General features: G+C 45.5%; 1 protein-coding gene across 1 annotated transcript; it reads right to left on the reverse strand.

Moving 5' to 3' along the window:
• Positions 1-551: 551 nt before the first annotated feature.
• Positions 552-16,207, reverse strand: LOC113908011 (protein SCO1 homolog, mitochondrial). The gene is made up of 6 exons (XM_027567875.2): positions 15,884-16,207; positions 14,768-14,858; positions 12,048-12,245; positions 11,217-11,309; positions 6,906-7,021; positions 552-1,488 (listed from the first exon to the last, which is right to left on the reverse strand). The coding sequence occupies exons 1-6, from the start codon at positions 16,166-16,168 to the stop codon at positions 1,354-1,356; spliced, it is 918 nt and encodes a 305-aa protein (XP_027423676.2). The 5' UTR covers positions 16,169-16,207; the 3' UTR covers positions 552-1,353.
• Between the last annotated feature and the right edge of the window lie 11 nt (positions 16,208-16,218).

Genomic DNA, 16,218 nt, shown 5'->3' on the forward strand with positions numbered 1-16,218 from the left:
GAGAGTTTAAAGAACCAAGGCAGGCCTGGCTCACGTGCATGTGAAACCCAAGTGCTGCGTAAGGACCTGTCGCCTGACCAGAAAGGATACCTGCATGTGTTAGGATTGACTGAAGACCTTCCAGAGCTGCCCTGGGGAGCAGCTTCAGGGGGAGGAAAGCGACGGTCAAGCCCAGACGCCCAGGGAAGCTGAGTTCACAAAGGGAAGATTCGTCCCACCACTCGACAGTCATCTTCCTGGATGGCTGTGTGCACAGCACTCCGACGGTCACACCAAAAGCTGGTCACGTTTTCACCTGCCCAGACCAAAGCCTCGCTTCCCCACAGAAGTCTCACCAGGCACGGGCCCCAGGCTGCCAACGCCGGGCCGCCTGCGGGCTGCTTACAAGCGCAGGGGTCCACACCCCACCCCGGGCCCCGTGAATCCAGCTCTGGCCGGGAACCGGGGCTTTAACAAACACCCAAGAGGCCCCCCGAGGCCGTGGGTCTCTGCTCCGAGGGCTATGTGCTGCTGTGCGCGCACCCACGATTCACCCATAAGAAAAGTCATGCTTGCAAAACTCAGCACACCTTTATTTCACACCCACTGCAACCCAGTCCAGGCAGACAAGTACCCTGTGTTACAGCCATGATCAAGACGACCTGCCTCCATTTGGTAGGTCACTGAAGACCCCGCACGTTTAAATAAAAATCACATAAAAGATTCCTAGAGAAACTGACCTAGCAATAGATTTCCTCTTCATTAGTAAACTCAGCAGGTACTGCCAGGGGAACACAACGCAAACCAGAGCGTGAGATCTGCTAACCCGCAGGACTGTAGACACGTGCGCTTTCAGGTCTACAGATTAACCACGAACGTCCAAGGGCCTGATTTGACTGTTAGCAGCCACCACGAACTCGAAGAGGAAAATCAAGGGCACTATGGAAATTTCACTCTTCCTGGAAATTCAGTCCCACACTGCGGACAAGGGTCCGGGGCACCCGAGGGGCAGCAACGCTGACCCGAGGGCCCTGCTGACGTGGGGAAATGCACCTGCTGTGCCTTTCCTGCTTCCCGATGTCCCCTCCACTGGCCTCATGCTAACTTGGTCCTCTGGGCTCAAGGGACTGTTCCATTGCATCTTTACAGGTCCAAGAACTATCTTGGCGAAACCCAAGGGTAACATGCCCTGTCGGCGGTTTGGGTTGGACCGCTCTCAGATAGTAGACAAGATGCTCTTGGGGTGCGAAGGCCATTCTGTAGGTTGCATTTGTGTGTGTGCGTGTGTATATATAGGTGTATCTTGGCTCCTACGGGAGACAAAGCTTTCTTCCTCTTCCGCAAGAGAACACGCGGCCGGCACTGGGGCTCTGGCTAGCCCTTCGTCCTGTGTTCCCGCATGTGCGCGGCAATCGAACCTGCAATTTCCGCATTCTTCTTGTTCTGGCCAAAATAATCTAGGAACTGACCATCTGGTCCAACCAAGTACATGATTATTGTGTGATCCACCTGCAGAGAAAGGGGGGAGGAGGGAGAGAAAGGACAAAAATATTACTGAAAGACGCTGCTTATTCTACTGAGTAGATACTGCAGGAGAAAATTTCACGTTAATGCTTAAACAGCCTTTGTTGGTTTTTTTAAAAATTTTTATTGTTATGTTAATCACCGTACATCACATCATTAGTTTTTGATGGAGCGTTCCATGATTCATTGTTTGTGCATAACACCCAGTGCTCCACGCAGAACGTGCCCTCTTTAATACCCATCACCAGGCTAACCCATCCCCCCACCCCCTCCCCTCTAGAACCCTCAGTTTGTTTTTCAGAGTCCATCGTCTCTCATGGTTCATCTCCCCCTCCGACTTATTCCCCTTCATTCTTCCCCTCCTGCTATCTTCTTCTTTTTCTTTTTTCTTAACATATGTTGCGTTATTTGTTTCAGAAGTACAGATCTGTGATTCAACAGTCTTGCACAATTCACAGCGCTCGCCATAGCACATACCCTCCCCAGTGTCTATCACCCAGCCACCCCCTCCCTCCCACCCCCCACCACTCCAGCAACCCTCAGTTTGTTTCCTGAGATTAAGAATTCCTCATATCAGTGAGGTCATATGATACATGTCTTTCTCTGATTATTTCACTAAGCATAACACCCTCCAGTTCCATCCACATCATTGCAAATGGCAAGATCTCATTCCTTTTGATGGCTGCATAATATTCCATTGTGTATATATACCACATCTTCTTTATCCATTCATCTGTCCATGGACATCTTGGCTCTTTCCACAGTTTGGCTATTGTGGACATTGCTGCTATAAACATCGGGGTGCACGTACCCCTTCGGATCCCTACATTTGTTATCTTTGGGGTAAATACCCAGGAGTGCAATTGCTGGATCGTATGGTAGCTCTATTTTCAACTTAAAGAGCCTTTGTAATAGCTGTCATTTACAGGATGGGTCTAAGCCTATTGTAATAAATTCACGGTGACAAAGATCTAAAATCTTGTGTGTTCCAGAACTCCGCACTGACTACTGCTTTAAACAGCAGGTAGAATTTGGAATTCTGGTGGTTCCATCCGTGACAGGTGCGCCCACACAGTCTCCGAGAGTCTACTTCCAACAACTGAGTACTGCTTTGGGAAGAAATATGTGCATAAATGTGTGTGTGTGTGTATATTATTCCTCATTGTTCCTAAATGCTGCCTACCACCTTTTAGGAGAATCCAGAAAACCCACCACTTCTGTAGGTATGTAATCTATAAATTTCAGCATAATATTTAGTCCTGATTATCAGGGTTGCAAACAGAAACATGAAAACAAGGGTTCCCCCCGCTAGGAAATTTGTATCTACTAGGCTGAATGATCCTATCAGAAGCAGATGACCTGGTAACTCCTTAGGAGCCGGAAATGCTACACCTCCCAAGGAGTCACCTTCAATTTATTATGTTTTCCAGGCAAAGCTCTGAAAACATTCCTAGCTCTAACTTAGGCTTAGATTAGTCATCAATTTTTTTATTTATATGCCTCCACCAAATCCCAGTTTAAATGAGCAGAAGACTTGGCGCCTAGAGTCCTTGGAATTTATTGCAGGCTTGATTGCTATTTGGCAAGACAAAAAGACAGACAGAAATCCGATCACACACACCAAACTGGAGCCATCCCCAAAGGTACCCGCCACACATTAGAGGTCTGTGAGGTTATTACTTCTTTATATACACACACTCACAAGGAGAGAGCAAATGGAAAGAGCCACTCGCCTGCGCACATAAGGAAGGAATGCGCCCAGAGCTCAAACAGCTGCTGATTTCATGTCTTGGAATAACCTACTGCAGGAGGACACGGAGGACGGGGGAGCTGCGCTTCTCTGCACATCCGACAGTCACAGTAGAGTCTCCGGCCTCCATCTTTCTCCCTACTTCTCCCTTTTTCCCACTCTATTCTCTCTCTCCCTTAAAAGACTAGAATTCCAGTAGACTTCTCTTACGAGTGTGCTTAATATGTTACTTTTTTTTTAAATGTTTTATTTATTTATTCATGAGAGTCAGAGAGAGAGAGAGAGAGAGAGAGAAGCAGAGGGAGAAGCAGGCTCACCACAGAGCAGGGAGCCCGATGCGGGACTCGATCCCAGGACCCCGGGATCATGACCTGAGCCGAAGGCAGATGCTTAAGCATCTGAGCCACCCAGGCGCCCAATATAAGTTACTTTCTAATATGGAGTGAAAATAGTGTTCCATACGCATCTGCCCAACTGGTCATGGTCACGTCTCGACGTTCAGTGGCTTGTGGGCAGAGAGAATCGCCGCGTGTCTCTAACACAGCGTGCTTTAAAGCGCGAGTAGTCCCTACGGTAGAGAAAGGAAGCTGGCGTGGACTGAGACGCTCTCTCTCACGCTGCCCTCGTCCCGGAGCCAGGTACCCTCCTCCCCCACAAACGATCCAAAGGGCTCGAGAGTTCAGTTAAATCATTAGAAAGTGCCAGACCTAAGCTTACACCCGGGTCTGTCCACTTTCTCAGCCCACTCCTTCGACCAGCTCGCTGCCACAATCTCTGCGGCTTTTCCGACGGGTGAGTTTTCTGGACACATTATGTTCTGAAAAGGTAACATGTGCACATAAAAATGCGCATGAGAATATACAGTAAATGTAGGCAGCAGAAATTTGCCACTTGTTCCAGATGCCCAGAGTCCCTCCGTTGTGCTCAGAGGGAACCACTGTAACCAGTTCCTTCTGGATGCTTCCAGGGAAACTGCCTGCATTTATTACTGTGTGTCTACTTCTTTCACCACCGGCACTACTTCCTTCTGTGTGGGAGTAACAACGCACTGTAGCTGCTTTCTCATTTGACAAGGGACTGGACACCATTTGGAGTACGTACACAGTAGCCTTTAAAAAATCGGTTGCTTGGTTTCCTGTCTTCTCTAAGAACAGTGCTGTAGGGTACAGGTGTAGAAAAATTCCCCAAAGCAGAATCTCTGAAGTAAAAAGTATTCCACTTTAAATGTGACAAACTGCCCCCCGAAGAGGGTGTATCACTTAAATTCCTATCATCCACGCAGGGTGGATGCCTGTTCTTCCAAATTCACTCCAACAGTGTATTCCCTCTTTTCCCAAACTAGATTTCAACAATATTTCAAACTTTTGACCTCTGCTGATCTAACAGAAAGTGGCATTACACTGTGTAATTCCCATTCTTTCATTTTGACTGGAACTGAACATCTTTTCTTGGTTTGAAGACCTGTTGTAGTGTTTTTCTTTCTTATTTTTTTTTTTTTTTAGAGAGAGAGAGCATGGCGGGGTCAGAGGTAGAGGGAGAGAGAATCTCAAGCAGACTCCCCGCTGAGCACAGAGCCTGACGCAGGGCTTCATCTCACGACCCTGAGACCGTGACCTGAGCCAGAATCAAGAGTCGAATGCTTAACGGACTGAGCCACCCACGTGCCCCAAGTTGTAGTGTTTTTCAAAAACACTTCTTATGTAACACAGACTAAGGTTAATATCACATATATAAAGCAGTGATGTACACGCTTAGCTTCCGACAGAATCCTAAGTGTCTGGCATGCCCACTTTACACGTACTATCTGTCTGAAGACTCCACGGGCGCTCGAAAGTCAGAAGCTTCCCTTCTGTGGCTCCTGAGATTAAGAAAACCTCACTCGGTTACATCTCAGCCTTTAAGACACTCCCTCACTCCCTGCAGGCCCTTAAGTCTTGACAGAAGCTTCCCATACCATTTTGTGGATGAAGATCTGTGGCCTCAAGGCACAAAAGGCGTACCAATGAAACACCTCACAAGCTGGAGAGCGCCTCCCCCTACTGGTTGATTTAGGAAATGTATAGCGACAACCTCACTGGTTCTTTTGTTGTTGTTACTTTAATTCCAGCGCAGTTAATAATATCCAGCGTTATATTAGCTTCAGACGTACAACTCACTGGTTCTGATCAAAAGGTCAAATTCTTAGGGCAGTAGACTAGTATCTCTCAAAATGGGGTCTAGCATGAATTCCAGAGGGTCCAAGAAGTCTCTATGAGACAAATATTTTATCTGCAGGGACACCTGGTGGTTCAGTTGGGTAAGCGTCTGCCTTCGGCTCAGGTCATGATCTCCTGGTCCTGGAATAGAGCCCCAGGTCAGGCTCCCTGCTCAGCGGGGAGTCTGCTTTACTTCTCTCTCTCTCTGCCCCTCCCCAGGGCTCACGCGTGGACTCTCTCTAATAAATAAAAATCTTAAAAAAAAAAAAAAAGGCAAACCTATCTGTATTCTAATTTTTAAAATGAAAAAAAGTTACCATTCACATTCTGGATTCCTTGCAGGACTACTTTATGACTGAATACAAATCTCAGCGCCCAAAGGCACGTTTATGTTTATGATCTGCAGGGCACGTAGCTGTCGCTACTGGTTACAGGCACTGTGAAAATGATGTGTTCTTGCTGAGTCAGGACAAACCAGTCAACGTGGACCACACAACCCGATGTTCCCAAGTATTTTACGTAACACGAAGGCCACCTGATGGTATGGTTGGCCATTGATCTGAGAGAGCTCCGACCCAAACTACGATTTGTAGATGGACTCTTACGACTAATCGCTTTGCTCAACCAATGTTACAGAGAAGCCAGGGCACGGGGGGGTGGGGGTAGCACAACGCTACCCCCTATCCTTCAACAGCAGGAAGCAAATATAAACACGTGATTGTGCAAAGCATATAGTTCCTAGGAAAATAAGCCTTTCAGAAAGTCTAGCTTCTCGTGGCTTTCGCTCTTTTCTCTTGCTTTTCAGAACTCTGATGCATTCCAAAAATGCACTTCCCCAGGGCTTCGCACCGCTTCTTACGCTCTTCCCTGGGCACACAGGGAGAACCTGTACAATGTTTGGAATTCAAAGAAGCATTGCCCCCAAATGATGGCTTCTCTCTATTTCCAATGTGGTATCCAAGCATCACGTTCTACTCAATCTAAAATACCACTCACTGTGTATGTTCCCATAATTTTATGGGCCACTAAGACGGAAAACACGCAATGCAGTTATGAGAACAGTGAATATACATTAGACCAGCATTCTTAAAAAAGCGATACTTCTATTGTCCTTTCAAATATCCCCAATTTCTGAGGAATTTGTACTGATCTCAGCCTTTCTTTCATTTTTTTTTTTTTAAGATTTTATTTATTTGACAGAAAGAGACACAGTGAGAGAGAGAGAGCACAAGCAGGGGGAGGGGCAGAGGGAGAAGCAGACGCCCCGCTGAGCAGGGAGCCCGACGCGGGGCTCGATCCCGGGACTCCGGGATCATGACCTGAGCGGAAGGCAGACATGTAACCGACTGAGCCACCCAGGCGCCCCTTTCTTTCATTTCTGAAGCCAGTCGTTCGAGCTGCAGGACCGTGCGGGGCCTGAGCGCCAGCCTCCGGGTGACACCCGAGCATTTACTTACTATGTAGTCCTCATCATCGTCCTTGGGGCCAGGGCTGTAATACACCCTGTATGCTCGGGCCACTCGATCAATCTCTTCTTTGCTGCCAGTCAGGCCAACCAGTTTGGGAGAAAATTCTGAATTAAAAAACGAGAAACGGAGTGAAAAATGAGCAGCAAGCAAACCCCCCCCCCACCTCGACTTTAAAAGCCAGCGTCAGTTATAAGGCAGCTCTACTACCCCTGTCTTCTGGGGGTCCCTGAACACTCCCTCCTGATTCACAGGAAAATAAATGCACCCAGAACACATGCAAATTCTCCTCCATAATAAAGAAGTCACATTCACCAAGACAGGCCACGTTCTGGGCCATCAAATGCACCCCAACAGATTAAAAGTACAGAAACCGTATGACATGCTCTCAAACCACAGTGGAGTTAAAAGAGAAGTCAGTAACGGAAAGATAAGTGGAAAATCCCAAGATACATGGAGATGAAACACACTTCTGAATAATACATGGGTCAAAGAAGAAATCTCAAGAGAAAGTGAAAAGTATTTTGAACTAAGTGAAAATGAAAACACAACTTATCGAAATTTGTGGGATGCAGCCAAAGCAGTGCCTTGAGGGACATTTGTGGCACTGAATTCGTACACCAGAGAAGAGACCTAAAATTGGGACTCTAATTATCCCCCTCAGGAAGCTAGAGAAAGAAGAGCAAATTAAATCCAAAGTGAACAGAAGAAAGGAATCAGAGCAGAAATCAATGAAACTGAAAACAGGAAATCAGTAGAGGAAAAGCACGAAACCCAAAGCTGGTTCTTTGTAAACATGTAAGTCAGATCCTTTCAAAATAATCTTGTAAAAGATCTGAAGGGAATGGATTCTAATTATTTAAATCACATTTTTTGTTAATTTAGTTGCTTTTAAATACTTAGATATACTTCTGAGACATGTAACGTTTATAGACAGATATTGTCATGAATTAAGCAGTACAGTTTTTCACTGTGTCCTGAAAAAAAGGTTTGCTTCAGGATTCAGTCATCCCACGCCAACAGCTGTATCTCATTTTCCAGCAAACAATCTCACTGCATGCATCTGCTGCTCGGTTTTTGGGATTCATGGGAGTGAGCTGGTAGAAGTCACTTAAAACACCTGGATTCATCAGACTACAGAGATGACAGTCCAACACCTAACAGCACGACATTCTTCCAAAGGTAGAGAAAAAAAAACCTACTGTCATTTCTAATTCATCCTGAATTGAAAAACTGTTCAGATACTGAAAAAAGCAGGATGGCTTGTTTTTCTTTTCCATTCTGAGAGAAAAGTGAATGAAGTCTACATTATTAGTTGCATGTCCAAATCTTTTTAAAAAAATTGTTGAAATCGCAGTAATTTTCTACACATGAACTTCAATATTTTTAAATCTCCCCCCCAGTTCCAATTCAACTAGTAAAGAATTTTGAAAGAACGGATCTTTCAAAAACTCTAAGAGTTTAAACAGATGTATGTATGTGCCGGTTAAGAATATTACTGTATAGTTCTTGCATTTCAGTTATGAGAACTCACATCTCCCCTCATCTGGGGAAATTTAGGGTTTGGTTAACCTGCAGTAACCAACCGGTGACAACATAACACACTTACACTAGAGATCATTTGCCACCCAATGAGTCACACCTGCTTTAGCAAATAACTATGTCATTGTTCAAATTCCTGCTAAACCTGCACACTGTGAACATAAATTCACCTTAAATATCTAATAAAAACTCTAAAACTTCAAGAAAAAATAAACCTTTCTAACCTTTAGCTGGGCAAAGATTTCTTACAAATGAAACCAAAAGATTTATCTATATAAGAATATGCTAGTAAACTGGATTTCATCAAAACTGAAAACTGCTTGGGGCGCCTGGGTGGCTCAGTTGTTGAGTGTCTGCGCCTTCGGCTCAGGTCATGGTCCCAGGGTCCTGGGATCGAGCCCCGCATCGGGCTCCCTGCTCCGCGGGAAGCCTGCTTCTCCCTCTCCCACTCCCCCTGCTTGTGTTCTCTCTCTTGCTGTGTCTCTGTCAAATAAATAAATAAAATCTTTAAAAAACAAAAAAAAAAACAAAAACAAAACTGCTCTTCAAACCACATTGAGACTGAAATGACAAGCCACAGACTGGGAGAAAATATCTGTGAATCATACACCCGATAAAAGACTCATATTGGGAATACACGTGATAAACAAATACAAGTAAAATGAACAGCCCCATAGAAATGAGCGAAAGATATGAAGACACTTCACCAAAGAAGACATACAGGTGGTAAGAACACAAAAAGATGCTTAATATTTTTTTATTTTTAAAGACTTTATTTATTTATATATTTGACAGAGACCTAGAGAAAGAGCCTAAGTAGGCAGAGCGGCAGGGAGAGGGAGAGGGAGAAGCAGGCTCTCTGCTGAGCAGGGAGCCCGATGCGGGGCTTGATCCCACGACCGTGGGCATGATCTGCGCTGAAGGCAGATGCTTAACCGATTGAGCCACCCAGGCGCCCCTAATATTTTTTTTTTTTCTGAAGATTTATTTGAGAGAACGAACGAGTGGGGGGGGCAGTGGGAGACGGAAAGAGAATCCCAAGCAGACCCTACTGAGCGTGGAGCCTGACACAGGGCTTGATCTCATGACCCCAAGATCAGGCCTGGGCTGAAACCAAGATTGGATACTTTAACCAACTGTGCTACCCAGGCGTCCCAGATGCTTACTATCAAGGGTCATTAGGGAGAAGCATAGCAAATCCACGATGCGTGACCAGCGAACAGTTAGTGAAGTGGCTACAGTCAAAGGCCGGCCATATCAAATGTGGTGAGGATGGGCAGGGGCTAGAGCTCTCTCACACGCGGCTGGTGGGAATGTAAAAATGTCCAACCACTCTGGAAAACTGTTTATCAGTTTCTTAAAAAGATGAACGTGCACCTACCACATGATCCAATAACCTACTTGTATGCTTTTACTCAAGAGTGTATAATTCTGTTCGCATAAACTTCTAGAAAATGCAAACTAACCTACATCGACAGAAAGCAGATCAGTGGATGCCCGGAGACAGGAGGGGGGCATAGGGGAGGGAGGAGCAAGGGTGCAAGGAAACCGCTGGGGGTGACGGGAATGTCCAGTTTTGCTTGATGATTTCACAAGTGCAGACATATGACTAAAGGTAACAAACTGTAGACTTTATATATGTACGTATTAAGTGTATGTCAATTATATCTCAGTAAATATGTTAAATAACAGAAGGTACAGCAGGGCCTTCACAAAACACTTTTAAATAACCTCAAAGCTTTACACGATATGCGTTACAATGTGTCATATGTAAAATTAAATGTAAAACTATTCATCGGTCCCTTTGACCAGTAGCCTAAACCGATTTCACCATAATTAAAACTAAAATTCCAATTCCTGATTTTTCAGCACCCACGTTCCCGTCACTCCTATAACAACAAAACAGATTTTTATTGTCATCATTTTTCAGCGGAGGAAACCAGAGTCCCGAGAAATTCTGCAACTTGCCCAAGCTCCTAAGGACCGAAGCATTCATCTTTAATTCTACCATAACTTAAGTCTGTAAAAATGCCCTCTCATAGGTTTTAACTTGCACATGGAGATGTTTCAACTTTCCCATGAAAAGTTATACATGTGTCTCTGTCATAATACATGTTCTGGATTTATAAAATGTGTTAGGACCTCAAACTGTATAGAATCTCTAATCTCCCAATCTACACACTCCCAGGATTTATGTTTGTCCTAATTTTACAGAGAGAATGAGGTACAGAACTGGAATTGGAAGCAATGTGTCCTCACTTTCTACTCAACGTTCTGTCAGCTTTGTTGATATATGAAGGCCAAGTTCAGTCTTTTCTGTGACAAAATAAACAGAGCTGTGCATTGGGAATTGAGAAACTTGTTTATTTGCTTATCGGCCAAAGTCACAACTGAGCCTCACCTTTTCATCTTCTCTAAACCTGATGATAATATCATTTGTCCTATTTTATGAGGCATGTAAGGTCAAATGAGTTGATCTTTCAAAAACTCTAAAAGCTTAAACAAATGTAAAGTATTATTATTCTTTTAATATTTTATTTATTTATTTGAGAGAGAAAGAAAAAGCATGTGTGTGAGCGGGTGGGGGGGGTGCAGAGGTAGAGAGACTCTCCAGCAGACTCCCCGCTGAGCAGAGAGCCTGACGCAGGGCTCAATCCCAGGACCCTGAGATCATGACCTGAGCTGAAGTCGAGGGTTGGATGCTTAACTGACTGATCCACCCAGGTGCCCTGAGATGTAAATATTATTAGTAAGACATACCTTTCACATAATTTGCGATGGCTTCTTGTGTGTCCCTTTCTGGGTCAATAGTGATGAAAAGTGGAGTTAAATTTGGCAGAGTTGGGATATTATCTGAAAGAAAGTTCTCACTGGTCAGTATTCACACTCTAGGGGAGAAGAGGAACACCAGCAGTAGTAAGTACTTCAGCAAGGCGTTCAGGAAGCAGAGGGACACCGAAGATTCGAGTGCAGGGGGCGGGGTGGGGCGGGGCAGGGGATGGGACGGCCTGCAGGAGGAGCAGATGTCCATAGTATCTGTGCAGGAACCAGATAATTATCCTACCGAACACCTGCACCAGTCTGTGCACGTTACCTGGATCACATCGTGTGGCTCTCTCGTGTCCTGATCCAACCTGATGTTTGCAGTCTGCCCCCCCGCAATAATCATCAAGGGCAATAATCATCAATAAACGCTGGATCCCCTGAAACAATCTATTTTAAGAAGGACATACCCCGCTTCCTCATTGGTCATAAATGCAGCTGACTGCACAGCACAGACCGTACCAGTGACTTTCCAGTCTGTGTGTCACATGCACGATGGCAGGGTCAGTGATGGGTGTTTACAATCAAGGTGGGGCACAATGCAGAGTTATGGGAAACCAGACCTCCCGGCATTTACAAGCTCCGGCTGGTAGAGGATACGGTCACAGGATTCAAAGCAGTGAACAAGTGCGATGCTGAGATTTTATGTTCTAACAATGAACCCAAATGATCACGACACCCAACCCGACAGTAGCACGAGAATGTGAAAAGCGTGGTAATGTTAAGGACATTAAGTAAACGTACTTTTTATAGTCAGTGATGGCTTACCTATCTCATCCACGACTTGAATCATTTTTTCTAGTTCTTCTGGACAGACATCAGGGCAATGAGTGAAACCAAAATAAATCAATACCCACTGACCCACGTAGTCTTTGTCAGTTTTGGGCTCTCCAGTATGTGTTGTGAGGGAAAACGGGCCCCCCAGCAAAGGCTTCCCCAGGCTTCGCTGCCGCTCTTTCTCCAGCTCTTGAAGAGATACAAACACGCACGTTACAAAAGTCAATCTAACCACAAGCACCGAAATGCCTGATGTATGGTCAGTTCTATACTCCTAACTGTGGGGGCACAGACTGTGGAGAACAGTCTGTTTCCAATCAGCTTAAAAAATCTTTTAAGAAAATTAAGTATCCAACAATGAACAAAGTCAAATCAAATGCTATGGTGTGTAGTAAGGACTCCAAGAAAAAAAAGCGGTAAAGATGCCGCTGTCTCTTCTGGAACAATTCAGCCAAGTCATTAGGCGTGGCCGTAACTGGGCAGGGGCTGCCGTCTGGAGTCTGAGCCTGAGTGTCCCGAGGAGGGCATCTGAATGGGGCGGGGACAGCGGCCACGGGACCTTACTTACGCACAAGGGATGAACCATAAATAAGCAGATTAAAGGTAAGAGTCAAACGTGGCAGCAGAGGTAGAAAGATGGACGGAGAGAATCAGAACGCACCCTGCAGCATCGAGCCGAGACTGCAGGTGCCGGTGTGAACTTGTGGCTGAGATACATACAGATACAGAAATAAACGGAGATGCAAGTACCTACATCTAGTTTCTAGCTCGGTCCACGGAGAGGACCCTGGAGCAGATACAACCCGGAAGCGATGAGCGCATCTCCTGACTTCTAAGTATCCTCCTCCACTAAAAGGAAACAGGGCTTTTTGGAGAAATGGCTGGTATTGGGGCCACCAAAGAGGAGGTACAAGAAGATCCAGATTTAAGGAAGAACTCAACATTGGAGGCAGGTCAAAAGGAACAGGAAGTCGCTCAGACTCCCAGGGACCAATGTGGGACAATCTGAGCATCAAAATAAAGAGAATATAGATTACAATTCTTGGAATACATAGGAAAGCACAAGTTGGTATGGACATAGAAACACTGAGAATTGGGTGGGGACTGGAATATTTACATATATGTAAATACACACCACAAAATATACATTAACTACGTTTTCAGTAGAGAAGGTTGACTCATGCATGATCAACCTGAACATTATTAGTAATGCGACGAAATGAAATCACATGGTACTAGACTAGAAGCATCACTTTTTGTGATATTCTTGCCAAAAGGACATGACCTGAATCTAATCGTGAGGAAATCAGACAAACTCAAACTAAGAGGCATTTTACAAAATAACAAAAGTGTTCAAGGTCATGAAAGTCACAGGAACACTGAGAAACTGCTACAGATGGAAGGGGACTAAAGAGACAAGGAGGTATAAGAATGGTTCTGACCCGGATCCCTTTGCGATAAGGAACATCAAGGTGCAACACTTGAATGAGGTCTGAAGGCTGAATGGCAGTTAACACGTCCATGTTAATTTTCTGATTTTGACGGCTGCATTATGATTATGTTGGGAGAACGTACTTGTTTGTAAAATGTACACAGTGAAGCATCTGATGAGGCATCATGTCAGCAAATACTCAGATAATTTAGAAATACTTTTAATAGTTCCATAATAATTTTATTAAACAAATACTATTGCAGGCGAAATTCCAAACTGAAGTCAAAAGTTTGCATATCCTAGAACTGTCTCTGCCATTACTTTCCCAGCTTCTCAGATTTGTTTCTTTGTGAAACTAAAGGAACTTAATTTCTCATTAGAGTATGAAAATCACATCAATAAAACACTGATTGTTATACAAAAGAAACACATCTACTTATCAGTAACGGATCTTATATTGCTAAGATTCTAAAGCCTATGAATTCTTGCAGATTTAAACACATCCTTTGTAACATGGCATCAAGAGATCTCTAAAGAACCCAAACAGATTTAAGTGATATTTTAAAGGTTTACTGGAAACTTTTAAACCAAATCTTAAAAGACCGGACTATTCACTAAAGTATAAAGTTCTTGCAAACAATTTCTAAACACTTCCCGTGCTAATCCAGAGCCATTCCTGGCACCCCCTGACCAGGTTCTCCTAATCTCCGCTCATCATCCGTGGTCGGCCTCCGGCCTCTCCCTCTGCTGATACTCAGTGGTCTGCAGTAGGGGCTGGCCCTTTTTTGGCCCTCAGAGCATCCTGGGCTTCCCCCTGGCTTGGCAGAACCTCATCTAGTGAAGTCCTTTGATTCTGCGTCTGCTTCCCTGTCACGTGCACCTCAGTGGCTGGACTGCATCTTGGTCATCTCTGTAGCCTCTGGGCTTCACCACCCACCTCCAAACCTGTCCACGGTAAGTATTTTCATACTGTTAGACAGTGGTATCTTGGACTGGATCCTGGACCAGATAAAAGACAATGAAAAAACTGCCGAATTCCAAATCAAGTGAATAGAATTGCATCAATTTTAATTTCTTAATTTTGATAAATGTGCCATGGTTATGTAATTTGTTAACAGTAGGAGAAGCCAGGTGAAAGGTACATAGGAACTCTCTGTGCCATCTTTACAACTATTCTGTTCATCTGAAATTATTTCAGGATAAGAAGTTTAAAAACAAAATAAAAGATGTTAGAAAAGGATTTTATTTCGAGCTGACAGGAGGATAGATATCTACTTACTCTCTGTCTTTTCTTTCTTGAAGTACTTCATTCCGGCCAATAAAGCGCCACCAATTGCAAATGTGAATGCCAAAGACTTCCAGGAAACCGGCTACTGGGGCAGAGATTTCCAATAAAAACACCAGTAAGACGCAAACATTTAACCATTCTCAATTTACTATCGTGGCTTTTAATATACATAAATACAGGTCTTGATTCTGTTAAGTATGTAGGAATGTTTCCACTTTACTCTGGGGTGAAAAAGTACCAACAGTGTCTGGGTGCAGTTCCATCTGGGTTGTGACCACAATTACAGAAGCATTCGTCCCCAAAGGGAAAGGAAGTCCTTAAGTGCATTTCATGTGAAAGACACCCAAAGCTCAAGTCCCATGACTGTTACTAAGGGTGACCCTGACTCCAACTGCTGATTTCAAAACCGGTTAATTATGTGATTGTGCTGATACTGGGACCATAAATAAAATTCGGGAGGTTGATCTAACTCTGGCTTCCAGAAGTAACAAAGCCAAAGTAAGTAGAAATGGAGCTTCTTGCAAATTAATTCCTTTGCCCTCTTTTTTCAAGTCCCAAGGTTAGTAAGATGTCGACTACCTCGGCCTCATTCATTAACCTTCCTCCCCCAGCTTCTAAAGCCCACTTCTCTTACCCAACACTAGTGGGCAGTGGGGTCAGAACTAGAACCTGAGAGAAACCGAAGAAAAAGGCATATACCCTGCACGCAACTACGACCCACATTTTGCTCAATTTCAACATACACACCGAACCTCTAAAGGGGGTTCACAGAAATAAACATGCTCTGACTCCTCAATCATGGTCAACTTAAGGCCGAGACCTCCAGGCAAACACGAACCCTATTTTCGGGGTATTTTGGAAGGAGGGGACGCAAAACTAAAACCCAAGCCCGAGAATCCAGCCGCGTGGGGAAGGCGCCAGTCCTCATGTCCTCCCTTTCGGGCTGGACTACGGGCGAAGCAAGGGAAAAGAGGGAGCAGAGTCTGTGACCCCCGCCGGTAAGGCTGAGCTGGGGACCATTTCCGAGGTCACCACCGAGCGGGCCGGGGAGGCCGCAGGGCGGTGTGCAGGCGCGACGAGCAGAGAGGGCTGCAGGTGTGCACTCACCCCGGGCTTGGAGGGGCGCATGGGGTCTCTGCGGCCCTTCGGCTCGGGGCCGGACGACCCTGGAGGGGGCGGCATCCCCGTGCTCAAGGGCCGGCTTCCCCCGCCGCTGCGAGCCAGCTCCGAGGTCCGCCACGCCTCCTCTCGCCGCGCGCCGAGTTGCCTGAGCCAGACTCTGGCGGCCCCCTCCGCCGGGGCGCACCCCCCGAGCCCGAGGGGCAGGAGCCGCCAAAGTCGGACCCCCGGAAGCCGCATGCTAGGACCGGGAAGCAGCCAGAGCCCCGCCATGCACTCGGGAGACCGCGCCTCCTTTGACCCGCCCCCCGACTTCCGGCGCC

The sequence above is a fragment of the Zalophus californianus genome, chromosome 16, assembly GCF_009762305.2.
Source record: "Zalophus californianus isolate mZalCal1 chromosome 16, mZalCal1.pri.v2, whole genome shotgun sequence".
Classification (NCBI taxonomy): Eukaryota; Metazoa; Chordata; class Mammalia; order Carnivora; family Otariidae; genus Zalophus; species Zalophus californianus.

Bases quoted from the DNA above. Each gene is read 5' to 3' on its own strand.
- LOC113908011 (XM_027567875.2), bottom strand. From the start codon at position 16,168: ATGGCGGGGCTCTGGCTGCTTCCCGGTCCTAGCATGCGGCTTCCGGGG. The intron at 14,859-15,883 runs GTGAGTGCACAC...CTGCCCCAGTAG, and splicing joins TGCGCCCCTCCAAGCCCGGG to CCGGTTTCCTGGAAGTCTTT. The intron at 12,246-14,767 runs GTAAGTAGATAT...TATCTCTTCAAG, and splicing joins CAAGAAAGAAAAGACAGAGA to AGCTGGAGAAAGAGCGGCAG.